This window comes from Balaenoptera ricei, chromosome X (genome assembly GCF_028023285.1).
Source record: "Balaenoptera ricei isolate mBalRic1 chromosome X, mBalRic1.hap2, whole genome shotgun sequence".
Classification (NCBI taxonomy): Eukaryota; Metazoa; Chordata; class Mammalia; order Artiodactyla; family Balaenopteridae; genus Balaenoptera; species Balaenoptera ricei.
The window spans coordinates 18,268,479-18,291,970 of NC_082660.1; the positions used below are offsets into that span (position 1 = coordinate 18,268,479).

A 23,492-nucleotide genomic window follows, 5' to 3' on the forward strand; every position below is an offset into this window, starting at 1 on the left:
TCTAAGACCATGCCATATTTGCCCTTGAATAGAACGTGGTACAACCCAATAAATGGGGACAGTTGTTAAGAATAATATGCAGTAGAAAAGATAGAAAGTAATGAAGAAATGATCCAAGTCAGGGAGCTTGAGAAAGGACTAAGGAAAAAAGGATTATTCGCATGAGAGGCATGTTGTCTGGCTGCTGTTTATATGTATACAAGTCCTGGGATGGGACTGATATAGCTAAAACCTACCTGTTATTAAGGAAAACGTTACACATAGGCTCGGAATTACTCAGCCAGCTTCATTCCTATTCAATAATTTCCACATGAACCTGAGTTAACACTTAAGTGAGGTATCTACTGAAATCGTTCATTGAATAAAAAAAACAACAGATAATGTAGTTCTTGACTTATTGTGCACAGTTGAATAATAATTTTGTTTTTCTTTTGATAATTATATAAAAGTATAATGCACAGAGCAGATGTCATTTCCCCATCACCACCTTTTACTGTTTTAAATAGTGTTATCTTTCTGGTTCTGTTCTTTTTTGTGGGAATTTTCCATCCATAACAAACAGTCCTAACTAGATACTTCATAAAATTCACGATTTTCTAACTGGAATATTACTATTCATACACTAGGTCCATTTATTTTATTGATTTTATTGTTTATAAAAATAACATGTTTATTGCCAAAAGTTCAGGAAATAAAAGAATAAAGAAGAAAATATATATTGTAGTCTGTACTCCCCTTTAATGTAACCATTGTTAATGGTGTTGTATAGCTTTCTGTGTTTTCTATGTTTATATAAAATTTTTTACAAAAGTAGAATTGAAGTACATTAGCTATTCTTAAACTTTTTTCTACACAATTTTTATACCCCATGCTAATGGGCATTTACATAATGTACAGTTTTTCATTGGTTTAAACAGTACTGCAACACACATGTTGCACATTTATCTCTGTGCTCTTATCCAATCATTTTCTTTTGGCAGTGAAAGTAGAATTTGGGAGTCAAAGATAAATACTTCATATGGGTCACTTTTTTAAAGATATTGCTAATCTTATGTTAGTGAGTGTGGGAAGGTTGATTAAAAAGTAGTAAAGTTATATAATTTTCTGCCATTAAGTAACATTCAGCTATAAAATTTAAGAGTAACCAAATTATTACTTTCTCATCAAAAAACAATTTCACTTTCTCATGGAGAAACAATTCTGGTTTTTGGAATTGTGTATTCAAAAAGAGCATAGAGAAACTGAAAAAGCAGGATGAATCAAATTACACTGAACGTTACACTGGAAAACACCATCTAGCCCTAAAATTTTCAACTCGTCACAATGATTATGTCATACAAGAAAATGGAAAGAAATTGGTGGGTAGAAATCAATGTGTAATTCGTTGTCAAGAGTAGATAGGCTGAAAGAAGGGTGCAGTCATCATATTGACTGCTTTAGTATAGTTAGCAATTATTTGAATTGCTTTAGTATAGTTAGCAATTATTTGAATAAATAAAGTAAATGATAAAAAGTGGTTATACTCTTTGTATAAACAGTATGTTTTCTCCCTCCAAACCTGGAACTCAGAAATCTGCTCGCATATTTTTTTGGCAAGCAAAATGAATACTTGGATTTGAACTAACTTTACTTTGACTCTTGGCTCATAGAAATGGCTGTAGGGACACTACTTAGCTATCAGAAGAATCAGAATCAAAGTAATGTACCTTTGGGGACATAATAATCTCCACTTATATAGAATGGGAGACATTTGACCAGTTCCATTACTGTAGCTGATCCACATTAATGTGATTTTTCAAAAAACTGGCAGCCTCTTATTCGTGGTAGGCAAGTATCATAATGATCATTTTGATTCATATCTGAGACCCCTGAGGTTTTAAGTATTATAATGTCTTGCTTCTTTTTTGTCCTAACTCTTTCTCTTCACCATCACTCAATTCAGCTATAGTAGAGGTTATAGTTTAAATGAATGGTCACTCATATAAACTAAAGTCTCCCATTATCCTACAGTGGCTGTGGTCCAGAGTACCTCTTCATCATAGTCTCTGGGATCTGTGCTTCTTTTGATGGAAGTGCTCATTCTTTACAGTTTGAGCATTATTTTCGAGGCAAAAACATGATGAATAATAGGCAAAGGCACCCATTCCCTTTCATTTAGGTACCTAGGAAGAAACTAGATCACTGTTCAGACCATTTGCTAAGTCCTGCTTGCAATCCAGGATAAATTTTGACCCAAAGTATTTATATAAAACACCCTGGAAAATTCTAATCCATTAGTGTTGGAATAAAAGGTTATTCTCTCTTTTAAATGTGAAGTGTATTTCTTAAACCTTGGAATAATAGATATTTTTAATGTGTTTCTTTAAAGCATACTTCTAGGATTTCAGATAACTGCATAACCAGCATGTCTTAAAAGCAAAGTAACAAAAATTATTCTGTGTTCAAAAATTTAAAAGGATGATAAGTAATTTAACATGGATAACAGTAGAGCCAGGTTTCAGGACATTTATCAAGTACTTCTGTTTAATTATACAGTATGTTTTGAGGTGATATTCAAATAGAATGGCTTCATTAAATTTAGCACATTATATTTTAAGTTTATAGGGTCTTTTGGAACACATTTCCAATAGCTGCTGCATTAGAGCAGCATTACCTTGTCGTTTCTTATTCTATCTTTATACCGTGGTTAAAGGTTTATTTTATTGATGCTGTCTTCCCCGCTCAGAATGTTTCCTTGGTGTGTCACTACCAGCTACTGGTAGTATAATGTCAGTCTAACGTAGGGACACTTATCTCTAAAAGATGGTGATGAGAAAGCATGTGGTGTAGTTCTTAAGCTCAGGACATTGCCAAATCCTTGTTTCAGGCATGCGGATTTTTAAATTGTACTTGTGAACAAAGCTTGGATCTAGACCTTGTGCAGCATTAATGATGACATAATTTCTTTAAATTCTAAATTACTCCATTGGTAGGATACCATTTTAGTCTCTGCTTCAACTGGTAAATGTCCATTATGTTATCTCATAATGATATGGACTCTAAATGCAATAACATGGTTAATCAACTCAAAAATAAAATTACTTTCTTGAGTTTTTATCTCCTGAAAATTGATAGGATGGTACACCAATTATGTGATTTTCTTTTTTTTTCTTACTAATCTTATTAAAGGGGGAGAACATTAAATCTTTGAATACTGTACCTCAATTTTATTGTAATGATTTTGCTGGTTACCAGGTGGGGTGGCAGTTGAAAAATTTGGTGAATGCACTACGAGAGGACCCGAGTGGTGTTATCTTAACTTTGAAAAAGCGACCTCAGAGCATGCTTACCTCAGCACCAGCTTTACTGAAAAATATGAGATGGAAGCCCCTTGCTCTGCAGGTAATGAAGCTTAATCATAAGTCATACACCATCATTTTAGCCATAGATTATCTCAGTAATGCTTCTTTATTGTGCCTCATCTCAGCAGCATATAGATTAATCTTGTATGCTTTTGAAATTTTGTTTATGAAATGATCTCTTCACAGCTTATCCTAATAGGCTTAATTGTGATGAAATCTCAAAGTTACTATAATTAAAACCCAAATGATAAAGAACTCTGCCTTAATTTGTAAACATTTAAAGCATAATTCAAAAAAACCACAAGTTCTTTGAAGCCAAAATGTGGATAGAAATGAAAGTGAGAGGTTTCACTTTGTGATACAATCTTCTATTTAAAAGTTTTACCCGCATATAATTCTTGAGGAAACTAGATGATAGTTTATAGAATTTTTTAAAAACAGGTCATGAGATAAAAATAGTTGTTTATAAACAGTAGGTAAAGAAACTTTTAGATAGTAATTAAAATGTACCTATTCATTCTTCCTGACTGATCATTTTTCTCTTTTCTACCATGTACGGAGGCAAAAATAGGGAAATTGATGCGTTAGAATTTCTGCATTTTTCTTCAATGTGAAACGTCACTCCAAAATATTACTCTGGATGTCAGTAAATTACATTCATTAAGAACCAGAGGTATCTAGGAAGTTATAAAAATATTATTCTGATTGATAAAGACAAGCAAGTAATACATTTTCTTCCATTTCAGTCAGGCTATAATCTTTAAACGTATCATAGAAGAAATTCTTGTTCTTCACAAGACCTGCACTTTTAAAATAGAGGACCATCACCTTCCATAGAAGGTTAATTTTTAAAAATTAAAATTGCCCATTGAAATAGAACATTGCCTGTTGTTCAGATTAAAAAGAAAAGCAATAAATGAAAATGCCATTGTTATCACTGCTATGTAAGTTGTTGTTCTATATTAGTACCTTACACCATTCTTAGATTTTTTTCCCTAAAATCCTAAATTCTTCATTACATATGAATGGCCTTATAGATTATAATGATTTCTCATTGTTTAAAACTTTCCTACTTGGCCTCAAAGTTGCATTATACTTAAATAACATAAAAACATATAAAATATACTAACATTAAGGTCTTTAAATTTTTAATGTGAATCTTTCTATTTTTCAAATATATGTAAAACTATATTTTAAAACTATATTAATATGTCCAAATGCATTTGACTTGCAGTATATGTTTATTATCAAAGATTTTTGGTGATCATTAAAGTTGAGAGATCAGTGTTTGACTCATTAATTCGTAGATTAGCAGATCAGACCTTCCCATCACATCATTTTATTTTCTCGCTGCATTATAAGTTGCTTTGTTGTTCCACTCTGTAGTTTTCTATTGACATGTCTTCCCCAAAGATGCTTCTTCAGAGTCCGAGAGGTGGGAACCCTGAAGAAGAGACCCCTTTCAGCCATTAGGTTTCCTTCTCTATATGTGTGGTTAAATTTAACAACTTCTCTCTAGTACCTTCTGTTTCATGGTGAACACCAAAAAGACACTAGTTTCTTGTTGATCCGTGAACTCTATTTGAGGGAATATCTCTAGAAAATAAATTGGTGATTTGGTCCTCTTTTAGATTCCTTTCCACAAGCACAAACTGGAGAATTAAGGTAATGATAATATCTAGTTAAGAAAATTTTATAGAAAATGCTGACATAATTGAAAGACCTGCATTTTTTTTTTTTTGCTACACATACATTTGGTGTGTGTATTCAAAGCTAGAGAACAAAGACTTTAATTTTTTAAATTACTCTACATCATTCCTTAATTATAATAGATGTTTAAGGCACTGTTTCTAGTTTCATTCCTAAATGCCAAGAAATGTGCCTCATCAAATCACTAATTATATTTATTTCTCATTGCCTATTCAGTTACTCTGAGTATATTTGTAAATTTACTTTTTCAGAATGCTGAAATCAGAAAAAAAGAAAATCAGCATTTACATAAGTGCATATATGTATTGACGTTTTTGTAAATTTGTTATTTCAACTGAATTTAGTTCACCTAAAATGTATTGTCCAAGTTCAACACCTTATAGATAAACAATACTATTAGTGGGGGCGGGGGAGGACCCTGCTTTCAACTTCTTTGAAAACTGACTTTTTACAGAGCAGAAGGAAGAGTATTAGTTTTAATTAAGTACTTTCAAGTGGTGGTAAAACAAAGTCTTAGGAGTAAGGGCAATGGATAAGTACTCTAACATACCACACCACCAGCACCAAATCTCCCTGGAATCTATTTTGAAGACCTGAAATTGTACCATCACAGAGTTCGTTTTTGATCTTAAGGCTTTGGCTTGTGCTAAAATGCAAAAAGAAACCAGAAGCATAATGGAAGCTATGTGGTCGGAATTTTTAGAGGATGTATACAACCAAAGACGGACAAAACTTGAGGGTTCGCTTCCAGAAGGGGAAAAATCAAAGAAATAGTGGGATGAGAAGGTCTTGCAGGCAGTTCTGGATTTTTTGTGACTTTGCCTGGGGCTACATATTTTTCCTAGTGGCTAAGAAAGGACCTGGGATGTGAAACATAAGTGCTTAATGTAGCAACAGTCCTCTGTGCAGACATAAGTACCATTCTTACTGTATTGCTGCTTCTGGTATGTGTATGAAGACGTTGGAGCTAAAATGCCCATTAACTCGCCTAAATATAAATTTTCAGTGTTCGAACCTGAAGAATTGGACATTAGGTTATTCCTTTTTTCATAGGCTATACCAACAGTCTACTAAGAATTATTTAAAATAGAGTTTACAAAAAGAAACAATCTGTGGCATTTATTTAACCTCAATATGTCTATTTTATCTTTTTCTTATACAATACCAGGCTTAGCATTTTCAGATAAAATATGGCAAAGTTTGTATAATGGGGAGGTAGATACTAATACATGCCTCTAAAAAAAAGAACAACTTCATTCTAACAAAGGAGTAATTATTTTTTAAACTAATAAGGAAATAATTTGTACCTGTATAACTAAAACATAACCTTATCTACCCTAAGGTAGAAGATTTTTGAGGAATATCACATGTTTTAGTGGAAGTTCTAGAGCAAACAGTAGCTTCTATTATTAATTAACTGCAATGATAAATTTTAATTTGGATTTTCTTTTGAAAATCATTCATGGAATTATAGCCAAATAAGCAAAAGCATACAATTCAGCTTCATGCTCACAGAGCAATTTCATTAGTACATTTCATGAAATTTGGCAGCTCTTTTGTTAAATTCCTGACTTCTCAGACATTTTGCAATAGAACTGAAGGACTTAAAGATACTTTAGTCAAATACTACAAGCAGATTTAATCTGGACTTGAATTCTGTTGTTATCGGCACCCATTCATATATAGTAGAGATGTTTTACTTGAGGTAGAATCTTTATTGTAAGAAAGCAAACTAGCAATTCCTTGCTTTCTGAGAACTGTTTTTAAAACACGTCCTTAGTAGCACCCTCTACTAATGTCCTGGATTTTGGTAAGCATGGTGATTGCTTATGGTCAAGTTCTTCCAATTCGATGACACAAATCCCGGGGAATTATGGATAGCCCTCAATGTATATTTTTTGATGTTTGTGGTTTTAAATTAGTGTGCATAGGTCACCATCTTGCACGGGTGGTGTCATTTTCTTCTTACAAGAGATGTATGGGAGAATTAGCTGGACACTGGCAAGAATGTTGATTGAAATCATCACTGGGAATCAACAACTTTTAAAAACATTTAGGAACCCAGCTTTTTTTTTGGTGAGAATGCATCTCAAAACTAATCACTAAAATCAATGCTGGAATTCGATATACTGATATAGGTTTCATTAAACACATTTTTAATATAAAATGATATAAAGCTGTATCATTAGAATTGCTCCTAAACTGTTCTAATCCATAAGTCTCTTAAGTCGATGTGATAGTTTCTTGTGTGGTTTTTGTGCTTTTCACTTTAAATTTTATTGCTTAGCATTACTTTGATGCCATTTTTACAGGACATTTAAATTAAATTTGAGCAGAAAAAGAAATGGAAAGCAAATAGTCATAGGAGTCAATTTTGTCTTTCAACTGGTGTAATGACTGAAGAACATTAATTGATTGTTGCATTTCAAATACATACAGATATGAATGGTTAAAGTCATTCTGTAAAAATAAAAAACGTAAGCAATAATAAAATTTATTTTAATATCAAAGTTACAGGTTGGGGTGACTGAAAAAAAACATTGGTAGCAAAGTTTATATGTTTCTGAGAGTTTTGTTTTAAAAGCATGTTTTGAAGAGGAAGACAAGTAATATTAGATATGACACGAGAAGAAAATAAGTTTTAACTAGAAATGTAACGTGCTGACTGGGAGGCAGAAACAATTATATGTTTTACATGCTCAAATTAGTATATAGCTGCAAGCAATTGTCACATTACATTTTTGTTCACCAGCGTTTAAGCAAATTAATTAAAGGATCTAAATCACATTTGTGTTTTTCAACCAAATGCTTTCAAAATGTTAACACTGACTACAAATAATCACCTAAGATGAAAAATTATTTTTAGTTTCTTTATTCTTTAGCTTCCTATTCTTTCTTTAGTTAACTTCCTAAAAATGATGCTTACTGTAAATTGAAAAAATTGCAAGTCCAGTTTCAATGTTGCAGTATCAACTATGCCAATAAGAGTGGACAGCAATAAATACACTAGTGGTAGTTTCATTACAATGTGCAAATTTTGATGATTAATTGGAAAAAGTCATTTTGTAGTGTGACACTATAGTCTATATTAGTTGTACATTGTGTAACTACATACTTACTTTTAGGCCCATATATCTATTTTTAACTTATATAGATATAGCTTCCTGATCAAATATATGCTTGGAAAAAATGTTTGTTTTCTTTGTAGTCTGATAGGAAAGGGAAGATTACATGCTTAAAAAAGAAGACTCAAATCTTTTGTATTTATAACTTTGGATTCTAGAAAAAGCTGTGAAAAAACTGAGTGGGAGAATTTTGAATACAAGTGTTTCTCTTGCTTAAGCTCTTTTCAAATAATTTACTACTTAAGAAAAGTTTGCCCAGGAAAAATTATGCCCAATAATTTTCCAAATTAGATCTAACATTCTTTACATGATCAAGAAATTTACGAGATTGTATGCAACTTCTTGCCTCCCAAAATCCAGAATACATTTTCTCTGGAGCATTTGTTTAGATGACTCAGAGTTGCTAACATAAAACAATATTTTGGTACTTGTATTGGGAATTATAATAAAAACGTGTTTGAACTGAATAAGGACTTGTGTGAATGTTCTGTGCTAGAATAATGGGATATTGTGATCCATTTGAGTCTGTGCTTATTCCCAAGAGTGAATAAAATAAATGGCCAGGTTTTATACTTGATGTAATCATTCATATTTCAATGAGTATTTCCCCCCCGGAAGACAAAGCAAACTCTTTGTGATATTTGCATTAGTGAATTTTAGAGATAACTACATAATGTGTAATGCACTGTTTTAATCTTCAACATGGGGCTGTCTTTATGTCATTGGTTTCATTCAAGACTTTATATAGCTCTATGAAAGCTGGGTCACTTACCAGATAGAGGACAACTAAATTAAGATACGCTTGCCAAGAGTTGTTAAAATGTAAAATGTTTCAAATAAAACCTTTAACATCAGATGTAGTTTTTAAAGTATAGACGTTCTTTTCTCATAGTCTTTAAAACCCTAGTGTTTTCAGAGGTACATTAATACCTTCCAGGTGTGCTCAGTTACCTTAGAGATGTTAGAATCGGGGACACAAGGAAAAGACCTGAGCCATAAGAGGATTTAACGTGAGATTTCAGTGATCCCTTTCCAAAGCTGAAAATTTTATTTTATAATAATCACAGTCTCCCAATGATGTTTAAACTGGATGAGTAGGATATTATCACTATAGTGAGTCATCACTCATGATTCAGAGGAAGATTTGTGCCGTACCATATTGTGGGATACAATTTGAAGGTATTTATGTAGTTTAAACGGACAATATGAAAAATGTATGTGTACGTAACCTAATAAATTTCTGAGTCCTGTTCACAGTAGTAAGTTATCATTAATTGACCTAAGGTTATAAATGTATATTTGAAGAGATGCATATGATCATTTTATTTAGGATTTGGATATTTTAAGAGATGCATGCCAGTGCCCCCAAAATCTATCATAGATTTATTTTAGAAGAGTAACAACATATGTGCAAAATATGTCCTCCCTGTTGGAGCCTCATTGAATCTGGAAGGAAAACTTTATGTCAGTAGGACGATTTAGATATGAAAAATAAATTTTATGGCAAGGTCTTTCCAGGAAATAAACCCTCTTGGATAGAATCCAAAATGGATCCATATCATACTTGATTGCATGCCGTAGTGGATCAAGTTATACTGAAGCTTCATACTTACTTGAGTAAGAAGATGCAGTCTTAAAATACCCTTGTATTTTATCCGTAAGTGATGATAGCTCTTAATTCTCTTCCTATGCAGATTTTACCAGTTAAGAGAAAGAATCAAAAGGCAAAGTGGTAAAATAAAAAAGTATTACCCTTTAGTTCTATTTTTTTTCCTTATATTGGAAGTTCTTTATAGTACAACGGTAACTACTTCTCTTATACTATGTTACGAAGAAATGATTAAAACTAAATGTTACCAAGGTAGGAAGAACTATCCTTCTGCACTATTATACTTACATATTTAGGTATTTTTTCTGAAACTAAGGCATATGTCTATTAAATTTTGAATTAAACGCTGAGAGAACTTTTTTGATTTGAGGGAAGCTGTATTTGTCACTTTTTGTGTATTTTCACGTACTTGTTGGTTATCGGTAATAGGTGTAATTTTAATGGCACTTGTTACAACTAGGAATTTCTCACTGATAATTTCAGTTTATAGCATCATTTATTCTGTGCTTCATTTAGTCACATTTTGCCTATCTTTCTAATGTTCTTTAATGCCTTCTTCATTCTTTTAGTCATTTAATTTTGTACCCTTTCAATTCTTGTCCAAAGTTAGAACATTTTTAAGACATTATAATTTTAAATTATCACAACTTTCCTTTGGGGTTAAGTAGCTATTTCCATTTTCCCATGAAGCTTCTATTTTACCGTATTTTATTTTTCCATTGCTTAATGTCTTTTTTTAGATGAGATTCTCAAGAATAATGTTTACTTTTTAGCTTGGATTAGCTTGACAAAAATAGTACAATTAGTAGACAAAAATACAATGAATATATTTAGTATTTACCTTGTGTTTTACTTGTACAAGGGATACTGATTAGCCAGATGATATCTGCATGATAAACCAGTTTAAATGTTTTCTATGATTTACCAGTTAATAAAATAACTAGCCAGTAAGAGTTAAACAACACGATTGACTAATTTCTTCTTTCTCTGAAAGAAGTTGTTTTTTTCAACCACTTCAATTAATTGAACCAGCTGGCACAATCAAACCTGTTATCTGTTTAAGCCTATCTAAGAGTCTTTTTCTTCTACATTTTTGCTAATTTAACTAACTGTTAACTGAGGACATTAATAGCAACTCCGTGTTGAAAATAGAAACCTAGAGAAAATATCAATTTGAAGGAAGTTGACAAGGCTAATATTTAAATTTCCTGGAACGAGAAGGAACAAGTACACTAAATAGACAATCCTGGTAATAGTCCAGGCAGAATAAAATATTTTGTTGGTCCTTACCTCACACTTCAGAGGTATTTAAAATATACTTGTAATCATTGACTACTACTTCTCCTTTTTTCCTTTTTTCCTTCCTTCCTTCCTTCCTCTTTGTTTGGGGAGGGCAGGGATAGGTACTAACCAGGAGAAATTACCTTTAGTTCTACAGGTGGTAAAATAAAAGGAGAGAGGTCTTCAAAATAGAAGTAGTGACCCTAGAAAAGAAGAAAGAGAATAAAAGTTTGTTAGATTATTTTTTTAAATGCTTGTGTGTTTAGAACTTGTTTTTAAGTTCACTTGTAGTGTTAGGATATTTTAAAATAAGAGCATATTAGAGCATTTTAAAAGCATACTGAATATAAGTTTTTCTCTCACAGTGCATCTGTTATAGAAAGTTTTGGCAAGTAATGTACTGTGTAATGAATGTTTTCTTTACAGTTCTATAATGATTAAATTTTGGTTAGACTTGTTCTTTAATGTCATTTGTATTTAATACCAAGATGTCCTGACAGAGAGGAAACAATTATAAACAGAGTCACATCACAGATCACACTTGATCTAAAGGTCCTATCAAACCTCATAAATACACTACCATGTGTAAAATAGATAGCTAGTGGGAACCTGCTGTATAGTACAGGGAGCTCAGCTTGGTGCTCCGTGACGACCTAGATGGGTGGGATGGAGGGGGAGTGGGAGGGAGGCCCAAGAGGGAGGGGATATAGGTATACATATAGCTGATTCACTTCAATGTACAACAGAAACTAACACAACATTGTAAAGCAATTTTACTCCAGTTTAAAAAAAAAAGGTCCTATCATTCAAAGATCTGTTGTAGAGGCATGTAATACATCCTTAGAAAGAATATAATTCTTTATTTCCTCAGGCTTCATGGTGTTCATCTGTATAGGTAACTCCTGATTACCTATATAAGTTTCAGGATTTCCCATTGCCAAAATTTTTGTTTCTAAAAGACACGCATAGTTAAACATAACAGTCTTTACTGTGTACTTTAAAAATACATCAAAATTCCTCAACATGTAAACTTCCTATTTTTTTACATCATATAAGATAGAATATTGTAGAGTCCCAAAATAAATTATCAATTATTTTTCCCTTCTCTCTCTCTTTCTTTAATTTCTATTTCACATAGATTAAAACTTAACCGTCATTTTGGCAGGATGTGTGATTTCGAGCTATTAAGGTGAGCTGTGTAAAAAGGAAGGTCAAAAACCATGAATTGAGTCATAAACTATGTAGCCTACCCCAGTGACCTACATTGTACATTGTATTTATGCTTGGATTTTTGAACAAATTTTGTTTATCTGTACAAAAGTATTGTCACAATATGAAATAGTTGTACTATGCCATTTTTTGAGTGTCCAGCAATACGTGTTAAAGTAATAGAACTATGGGTCTATATAGGTATGCTAAAAAGTGTTTTCATACTGGCTAAAATGGCAACATCTTGTCATGTGAAGATACAGTTAATTTTGTGATCATTATTTTTGTTTGCAATTGCATTAAAGTTCTTATTTTTTAATATGTTATTGTATATGTAGCTAAGCAGTAAGATCTGTAAGATAAACATGAAAATTTGTGAATTTTAGTTTCACTTTAGAATGATTTCTCGAACCACAATATCATTTCCAAATGCTGTGACGTTTAGAATTGGGAGTGCTCGTAAGTTAATGCATCCTGATGTATTGCTTCATTCAGTATATAGAGAATCTTAATTTTTTAAAAAACTTATTTAATAAGTAAATACAGGCATGAAAATGAGATCTATAGGTATGCAACTAAAAATTATTTTAAACAATGGTAAATGTGTGTGCCTATGAAAAATGAAATGATTGTGTCACACTAATCACCATACTTTTGAAGATGTACCATAAAATGACTTTGAGAGGACAGTATTGTTTATATTTATGAAAAAAGTACATTTTCCTAGAAAATATTCTCTCGTATTGGCCTTTCATACTCCATTTTTGTAAACTTTTTTGAGAATCTGTCACATTCTACTGACTTAGGAGTGTAATGTATCTTTTTTGGGAAACGATCTGAATTATCTTTCTTGTATACCAGTCAGGATGTGAGTGAACTAATTTTTTTGGAAGTTACTCTTTATTATCTTTCTTTCAAAAGTGGGGATTCTAACAAAGCAAATTTAAATACGTTTCTGACTGTGAGATAAATCTCTCCATTATGAAACACTGCATGATAGATTTACCTTATAAATAGCTTTTACGCGGTTATGCCATACATAACTAAGTGAAAAACCTCTAAAGTGATAAATTTTTTGTTTTTGGAGACTCAAAGGAATATCCATGTGCTAAATAACATGCTTCTTGATTTCAGCCAAGTTCAAAAACTTTGTAGAAATAGATCATTTAAAAATGATAACTATGTGTCATTGTTGTTGTTGTTTTGTGTGTTGTTTGTGTGCGTATGTATTTTCTTTTTCATTTTAACCAGCCTCTTATACCTAGAAGTCCCACAAGCAGCGTTGCCACGCCTTCCAGCACCATCAGTACACCCACCAAAAGAGACAGTTCCGCCCTCCAGGATCTCTACATTCCCCCTCCTCCTGCAGAACCGTATATTCCCAGGTATAAAACTAACCATCATGTTGTTCTACATAGCGTCTAGCTAAAGACTAACCTAAGTGCTTGTAAACTGTGAAGTAAATTCTCACGAAACACCTTGAACATTTTCTCAGTTAAGAATTCTGAGCACATTCTGGAAAATCATTGCATTATAGAGACTGTGCTCTAGTTAATAATAACAATAACAATAACTAATTTGTATTAAGCACTCTACATTAAATATCTTATAAGCATTATCTCACATAATAGGAAACTAATATAAAATAACAGCTAGGATTATTTTAGTAAGGAAAAAATAAGTGAGGCTCTTTGGTAAGAAGCCCCAGGAAATCTCAAGTTACTTTGAAGCATTTCATACTTTATTTCTAAAAGAGAAAGTTAGAGATAACTTCTATGCTTTCTTAAATGTATGTAATGAGGAAGATTTTTTTTTCTTGGATGATGATGAGGGAGAGTGTTTCTTCCCCCAATACCTCTGTATCTACAGTTTCCACTTGGTTAGTTCATTAGTGTTTCTTTCAGAAAGTAGAGAGAGTTTGCAAGAGAATGAGTTGCCTTTAAAGTCTATTTTCAGATTTCTGGAGGCTGTATCTCCATTTCATGTTCCAAATTCCTATTTGAAATTCTTGGCAGGTGGAAGACTATAACTTTGTGCCATCATGCATTTTGTCCAAAAGCATTATGATTTCCAGCCTTGTGGAATACAAAAATTATGGAAAAGGGCCAGCACTAAATGGGGATAATTAATACCAATCACAAAGTATTTGATTCAGTTTTTAAATTAGTTGTGCAGTCATTCAAAAACAATAATTTAAGGTCTCTTGTTTTCAAGCTATACTTAATATTAAAATTCTTTAATAAATAAAAGTACTGAAATTTCTTGTTTTAATTAATTTTCACTATTCTTTACTTTAGTACACCTAATGTTTCATTCTGTTGGATATGATGGTACTGACATTTTACCATCTAAATGCTACATGACAACATGGCATGTCTGCAAATACTGTGTTGTCATCTAGTAATAAAACTGCAGTCAATTTTATTAACATTTTAGGTCTTTTTTTTGAGAATTAAATGTGGTTGTGAGAACATGGTTTGTGAGAAGATACAATTTACTAAGCTGGTGTTTCAAAAATCGTTCTAATATATAATTTACAGTCTTATGTTAAATTTACAATCAGATGTACAAATTCATCTGATATCCTAGTCAAATTCAAGTTGAATTTTAATTCTATTAAGATAGTGTCAGACTTTTTGAATACTCTTGTAAGAGGAGCAATAAAAGCATGTGTGTTTCAAATAGGAAATCACTCTTTTGGTTTGTTTTCATTTTAATGGGAAAGATTTTTATTTCAGTGCAAATGATTATTTAAAAGACCTTATTCTTCAGAGGGCTACATGTACAGATAAACATCAGAAAATTATTTTTAGCAAGTCTCTGCAGTTTTTTGATGTTCTTTCCTTGTCTCTTGGATAGGGAGGAACTTATAATAAAGAGAGTATTTCCTAGACAGAATGTATTTAAAATGTACTTCAGAAGACAAAGGAGTTAAAGAATCCAGTTCTGTCCTCTAAGTGTGGTGCAGATATGATGAAGGCAATATACTGAAGTCAATAAAAAGCTGTAAACATGCTGTTTACAAAAACAGGAGAATGCAAGAGATTGAAGTATCAGCATAGTGGTACTTGTTTTGGTAGTATTGCTTGAACGTTCCATACTTTTCAGTAAAATTCATAATTAGGGTATTATCTGTCGCCTTAATTGATTCTTAGTCTAGTGTGTAATTTAACAGAATGTTCTAAATACTTCTGAATCAAATTATTAGTTCCCTAGTCACACAATCGTTTGATATAGCCCAGTTAGAAAATATGTGCGTGAGAGTCCCTTTGTACCACAGCCTCATATAAATTATCTGCATTTTCTGGTTTGACTTGAAGTTATAGTCATAAAACTTTTTGCATTTGTCATTCTTTTATAGATACAGCTGTGGCTTTTTTTTTTCTCTTTTTGAGGATGAATGAGGCTCACCTAATTTAACTCATCTGAATGTTTATTTTTTCCTACATTAAAAACTTTTGTTTATGTAAGATAGGCATTTTGGTGATAATTTGAATTGTAAATAATAAAAGCTTTCTCATCTTAAAACCAAAAAACCTTAAAAATGGTAGGACTAGTTGTCAAATTAGGTAGACTTTTTTTCATGTGATTATAATTCTTTGAACACATTTATTCCAGAAAAAGAATGTGATTGCAAAAGTGACTTTTTCTCTAAAAGAGAAAACACTCATGTATGTGAAGTGAGTGAAATTTGGTCAGTTTTTTATTATATGACTGTATACAATTTCATTATCATAGTATACAGTGAACTTTTATACTTAACCAAATTTCTTTTTCTATCATGAAAACCGAGAATTTGTAGGTCTTGCACAACTATGAAGTTTAAATACTAATTTCTCTTATTAATTTTACTGTGAGCCATTAAATATAAAGATAGTCCAGTGAAGCAGTGCTCTAACTTTCCATCTGTTCCCTTAAATCCTTTTTAGAGCAAAAGTGTAGATTTATTATATATATGTATAGATGTATAACATTAATAAAATTTTTATAGCAGTACAAATTAATATGTTGAGTTATTCAGGGTTCATAATGTGAGTACATATACACACGGGCACACCCACTTATATACGCAATACATGTACCAATTCATTCTACTGCAAAGTTTGGTTTTGATCTGTACTTTTCTTAATTCAACTTTATTGAATTCATTCCATATAGATATGTCTAATAAATCTTCTTTGTTGGTAGAAGGCCTCTCTTTCATATCATTATGGAGTGAGGAATACCAGCCCTTCCCATTTTCTACCACAGGGTGTGTCCTTATAAGTAGAGCATGGTGAATTAACTAGGGCTGAATCACCCTCTGATCTCAGCTGCATTAACATTCATGTCACAGGCCTGACAGAAACGTCTGCCCATTTATGGATAGGCATAACCTTCCCCAGTGCCCCAAGTTCATTAGGGCTGTTTCCAAGCTAATTGCAGTGTCAGTTTCTTTTTGCTAGAGGACTAACTAACAAAAAGCGCCAGGCAATTTGTTCAGGAAAAGTTTTTAGCTAGCCGAAAATAAAATTGTGCCTGGATTTTATATTCATTTTCTTTGTGTTGCCTAAGAACTACTTTCATAGTTACAATCTGGTAATAAGAAATACTTTTATTTAAAAAAATAAAAGAGTGACAGCTTGCTGATTCAGTCAGTCTTGAGAATATTATTTACTACTTTCTACATAGTTCAAATATTAGGAATATAGTTCTCTTCATTTGGACAAACCCAACCTAGACATTTGTATACTGAGAGAGAAGTATAGTATACTGTAGTGTAAAAGTATAATATTTTTGCTGAACTGAAACTCATATTTTAGAATTGACATTAGATTTATAAGCTCATCACCATCTCATAAGACTTAATAGATCACTTAAAAATTTGTTATTTTTGTCTGTCTTGTTATAATTCAGTTTATTCTGTGGATTTAAGATTTCAGTCTTGGCACTTAAAATTAAATTTTAGCTGGTTTGATAGTATTCATGGCACTGTTTAGGGTAGAACTGGAAACAAGAACTAGGAAGACATAAAATTAGTGATAAACAAGGAAAGAAACATTGCATTTACATCCATAGTCATGTTCTAGAATATGAGCTTTTCTAACAGAAATTTTATAGCTAGTCAGTGAAATTCTCATAAAATAAGCAAGGTTCATTTTAACTAATCCTAAATGGAATATTTCTACCAAAATACCACTCATTATTGTCCCAATCACCTGGGCTGTGTGATTAATATTTACTATGCGTGAGTAACAGTTTTAGGGATCCCATAAATTTAAATTAGAGATTTTTCACTTCAGAATCCTATAGAAAAAAAAATCAACTTGCCATCATCTTAAATCCCATTTTTAAACTCTATATATGATAAGGTTTCTCCACCCTCTCTCCACAAGAAATGTTGCTGATGTGTAATTAAATTTTGATATATCCATTTAGAATGAGTTCCATGAACATATCTTTTTTTACTATTAAATGAGATAATACCGTTTAAATACAGAGAATAAATAATTCTTTTCATTAAGGTTTATTTTAAATTAATAACAAGCTGTTTGAAATTCGTACAACACCAGTTTATATAGTGCTAACTTGGTTCTTAAGGTCACAGTACCCTCACAGAAGTGGAAGTTCTTAAATACATCTTTGTTTTTAAGCAGTGCAAATATTACCATGAATCAATTAGATAAACTGGCAGAAGAAAGCTACATTGTTAGCATTGTTAACATTATACCTATTTTCTTAAGCACTAAAAGCAATTTATGAGCTAAGATGATTTCTTTTATGTGCCATAGTATTGAACATGGACTAGAGCAGGAGTTAGAAGATCCATGGCCCATGTCTAGCTGTGTAACCTTTAGGCTAGTCATTTAACCTCTCTGAGCCTTGGCATTTTTTTTCCTGCAAAACAGGAATAATTTAAAGTTGCCCTATAAACCTCAAAGAAAGTTTGGAAAGATCAGAAGATATATAGGAAGGATATTATTACTACTTTAGACTGTCTCTGTCATTTTACCACTGTAACACTTTTCTACATCCTTCTCCTTTACCCTTTCTTTAGGGATGAAAAAGGAAACCTTCCTTGTGAAGACCTCAGAGGACACATGGTGGGCAAGCCAGTGCATAAGGGATCTGAATCACCAAATTCATTTCTGGATCAGGAATATCGAAAGAGGTTTAATATTGTGGAGGAAGATACTGTCTTGTATTGTTATGAATATGAAAAGGGAAGATCAAGTAGTCAAGGAAGACGAGAAAGCACCCCAACTTATGGTAAGAGTTCTTCTCTTACATTGACGAAAGAGCTTATGTCTGGTATGGGAACCTCAATTTCTTTTCCTAGGCTTTTGGGTTGTGAAAATTACTTGATAGCTTTTGAATCTTTATAATTGATCTGTGTCTGTCGTGTGCTTCCAAGTGGAATCTCAACAATATGAGGCATGACGTTAAAAATTATTCTAAGTTTTCCAAAAATAAGCAAGAAGAGTAGGTAGCATTTTAACTCATTAATGATTTACGGAAACTTTTTTGACTCACATGTAATTTTTGTAGATCAGGTGTTGCCAAACTGGACTAGTTCAAGGGGTTTTTTCCCCTTTTTTTAATGAATATTTACTGTTAACATGACTTATTTAAAATAAAATTTCCTTATTTCTCAGGTATTAAAAAATCTTTAGATGGACTTTTCTGGGTAAAATCTCATGTCAATTTTTGTTTTTTATAAGAAGCTGTAAATTTTGAGTGGATTTTAAATAGGAAGGACATAATGTATTTAAAGCAAAGATGGGCCTCGAGTTACCATGTCCCAGGATTTTTTATCTGACTCCTGTTTTTCCATGCATGACCAAGAAAGTAACCCAGTCACAAATACTTAAAATTGATATAGTGTAGCTGAAAGATCTGCAGATAAAGTTGCCTAAAGTTAAAGTAGTAACACCTATGGTCCTATTGCAAGAATGAGTGTATTGAACTGGAATTCTATGCTCCTTCCTTTTCAGTTTTGGGGGAGGGGCAGGATCTTTGCTGATTAGTCCAGACTTGATCAGTGGGAGCTGAGCAGAAGGAAAGTTGTTTCTAACTTTCTCTTTCCACCTGCCTCCCTTACTTTTTCACTATGGCCGTATGCCTCCCTCCTGTGGTTCCGAAAGATTACATACCTTATTACCCACACCCTATTTCCTTACATCTCTTTGGTAATAATTATGTATGAAACGTTTTGGCCAAACCAATCCTAAATAATAGGAACCGTACCTATCTTGCTTTGTGTTATTCTCTGTACATGTGCTGTTTTATCATGTGCTCCTCCTCAATTATACTACTCTGGTGGCACTTATTTTGAACTGTCATAAATTGAAGGTATTTGCACTTTTGCTTTTCTCCACTACCATATTGTAAACCTCTGCAGTATAGAGGCCTGCCATCTTTTTATCCCTGCCCCTGCCCCATCACATGAGATTTTTATTTTTGTTCATTCGTTCCACAAGTACTTATTGACTACCTATTATTGGATAGGCATTAATGTATATCAACTCTTCTTTTGTTATGTCCCAGAATTTTCTGGGTATTTTCTACTTTTGTTGAAGTAGATAAGAATGTTTAATTTAAGGGGAACTTATAGTCACCAGATGAAATTGATTATTGACAGCTTTATAAAAAAATAGTTTACTAAGTGCTTACTTAAATGGCTATGAATTGTTAGTTCCTTCAGACTATGGTTTAAAGCACCTAGTGCTATCATGTTCCACAGATCATATCTCTTCCAATAAAATAGAATACCATTTAAATTTTAGAAAAAGTAGATATCCTATAGATACTTGATGTACTTTTATAAACCACTTAGGAGAAAAGAAATGTATATATGCTTAAAAGAGGGATAAGGAAGTAAAAGCAAAAGTTCTTTTACTTTTGGTCATATAGTCTGAACTTTCACTAGAGATACTTATAGATACTTCAGTAGATATTCCCTGGCACAGCTTGAAAGTTGTTCCAGGTAACTAGCAGTTTAATGTATATTTACCTTTTTAAAATCAGCTCTTAAATAATAAAACTTACCTTTCACATACGTGAATTTGTGGCCATAGTATTCCCAAAGATTAATTCATTTGTTAACTCATTCAGCTAATATTAGTTGTGTACATCAGGTCAGCCAGGCACTTGGGATGCAAAGATGAATAAAACATAAATCTTCCCTGGAAGGCAGTCACAATGCAGAGGGAAAAAACAAAGAGATGCAATGCAGCCACTTTAGGCAAGTAGGAAGGTGTGAACAGAGTGCTGCAGTAGCCTGGGAGCTGAAGCCCCAGCGTCTTCCTGGGAAGTCACATAAATAAAAGTGACATTTATGCTGAGTTTTAAATGATGAATAGTCATCATCCAGGGTTTCTAAATGCTAGTTATCCCCACTAAATACCTGACACCTTCTCAAACCTAGATCTGAGATCTGAGGGTTTATATAAATCTCCCAGCCCAGACCCTAAAGGCCCCAAGTAACTTCAAACCTTAAAAAGCAATAATCGATGACAACTTCTTTATTTAACCTATAAAATGGTCCCATTACATGGACCCCCAAGTGTGACAATATTCTCTTGGATTTAAAAACAATGATAATGAAATACTTGATCCTGCTGAAGTATACTGGAAAAAAAAAAAACCCTGAAGTTACAAAAAAGTCCACATTTTATATTTTCTGAAAATGACAGTAATTTAACCTGTTAGCACTTGTGTAATGCCTTAAAAGGCATTGTATAAGTCCTTTAGCCTTACAGTGTTCAACTTAGTTCTTAGTTACAAATACCCTTATCTTCAAGTATGTGGACTTAGTCACCATTACTACCTATTAACTTCCCAGCTTACCTGTTTACTCAAAGAGGTTTAGAGTTATAAGAGTCTAAATAGGATTTTGAGAAGCAAAGGAGAAACATGATACAGTTTTTAGTGTGTGCTTTTGTTTCATTCATACGATAGATATATAAGACAAAAATATTTAGGGTAGCTCTGTTATTAGACACTGTGACAAAGAAACAGATGGAAAGAAAAATACTTGAAAATGTCCTAATTGTGAGCTTTAAAATGTATTGATTAACCAAGGTTCTCATTTAATATCATGAACCCACTCTTTGTGGCTAAGAGTGAATTAAAAGATCAGTTATTTGCCCTAAGCTGTAAGATAAATACAGTATGGGTAGACAGTGGATGGCCCGTCTAGAAAATAAGTAAATAATACCTGTTGAGATTTATGTATGCCAGGCACTCTTCTAAGCATTTAAAAGTCATTAACCCATTTAATCCTCACAACAACCCTGTGAGGTAGATACTAATAGAATCCTCACTTTACAGATGGGTTAAATAACTTACCCAACTAGTAAGTGGTAGAGCTGGGATTAAATACCTATGGATATTTGTTGACTCTACCAGTGGTACTAGATAACTAACTATTATGAAAATAATTTGCAAAATTGTAGGAAAATAATTTCCAAAAATTTCATTACCCCTTCCAAATTCAAGCATTTGATTTCAGGCAAGCAGAACTAGATCTGATTGTATACGTTCTTCTATATGTTTTGTATTTCCTGACACTATAATAAACATGCATTTACATAGACATGGCCTTAACACACCTTAGGAAAAGATAGCTAAATTGAGGGGTACAGTTAGCAACAATGTGTATGCCCTTTTTAAATGAGAGAGCATATAATAGGTTTTAATTTCCTAAAACAATAAACAAGAATGATTTCTGGAAATACAGATATAGTAGGTGAGGCAACCTAGATTAGTGATTGCTGGCATTGGCTTTATCATCAGCCATACTTGGTAATCCTGACTGCCATCTAATTACTCCAGTGTGACCTTAGGAATGTTACTCAAGGCCTCAATTTTCTCATTTGTTAAATGAAGATGATAATATATGCCTCATAGACTTTTTGTGAGAATTTAATGACAACACACTGTAAATTGCCTAGAAAGTGCCCAGTATGTGCTAGATATTTCTTTTCACTGTTGTCATTATTACATAGAGACTTTAATGTTGCTGAGAAAATAGATCTTGAGTGTTTTTACCACAAAAAAAGGGTAACTCTTTGAGATGATAGATGTGTTAAATAGCTTGATTGTGGTAATAATTTCACAGTGTTTACATATAATATCAAATCATCATGTTAATATATGCAATTTTTATTTGTCAATTATACCTCAGTAAAGCTAGGGAAAAAAACAAAGAACTGAAATATCTCAACAGATAAATAATAATAATATGAGCCATTTAAAAGTCTTTGAAGAATAAGATGGAGTGAATAAACAGAAAGTTCAGGGGAAAAAAAAAGAAACTTTAATGTGAAAGTAAAAGGGTGAAAAAGGATAGCATTAAATCACTTTAACTATTTGGTCTCATCTGCTTATGCTTCAAAGGCAAAGGTTCAAATTTGATGAGATCAGTTGCTTGGCAACTTTTCAGAATGGTAATATTTCCCATCAGCTTTCCCTTTTCACTGTTCACAGACTCCTTGCCCTTGCTGTTCCATCACAGCACATTTCTGTGCATAGAAACCTGCTAAAAGGTAGACACAGTTGGCTGAGTCCCTTTGTGGTTGTGAGTGGTCATATTTTATAAGACTAGGATAAAAACGTATTTTTTACAATAATATTATAGAACAGTATTGGTTTGAAGGAATTCAGACCTTTTCTGATTTATTGAAAATCCAGGACCTCACAAAAAGCACATGAACGAATGCAAGGTTGGTATTTTACAAGTGCTCCTCAGAAATGTTATTTGTACACACTGTGCATTGAGGAAAATTAATTTCTGTAATATTATACCTGAACATTTTCCACCGGAGTAGTTGGAACAAGAGAAAACCAAATACCATGTCCCTTTTATCCACATGAATAGCAAATGGTTTCAAGTGATTTAACAGTAGCATGGTGAAGGACTTATGGGCAGTGATACTGTGAACTGAGTTTTATCAGTGTGAGGTAGGGATATGGTCTGAAGGTTCCAGGGTCTCTCATACTTCAAAATCACCTTTCTCTGTCTTACAACTTCATTCCATCTTTTGGGCAGTTAAATTATAATTAATAGCATTATTTCAAACATTTCTTAAAGGTACACATAATACATTCGCATTTCTTTATTTCCAAGTAAAAACTTGTTCCCTTTCCTGTGATTTTTGAATATAAATTATCTTCCTCATCAAATAAAAGTTCAGCTGTCATTCATCAGCTATGCTAGAGAGAAAAGAAAATGGG

The 23,492-nt window shown here is 32.5% G+C and overlaps 1 protein-coding gene across 4 annotated transcripts in view; it reads left to right on the forward strand.

The window, feature by feature from the left end:
- Window positions 1-23,492, forward strand: part of CNKSR2 (connector enhancer of kinase suppressor of Ras 2) — a 263,595-nt gene that overhangs the window by 141,243 nt on the left and 98,860 nt on the right. For 2 of the 4 annotated variants that reach the window (XM_059911674.1, XM_059911675.1), the window contains exons 9-11: window positions 3,235-3,381; window positions 13,527-13,660; window positions 18,313-18,524. In XM_059911674.1, coding sequence (XP_059767657.1) covers window positions 3,235-3,381; window positions 13,527-13,660; window positions 18,313-18,524 — 493 coding nt within the window. The remainder of the gene's footprint in view (window positions 1-3,234; window positions 3,382-13,526; window positions 13,661-18,312; window positions 18,525-23,492) is intronic. The other 2 variants (XM_059911672.1, XM_059911673.1) reach the window with 1 other exon arrangement.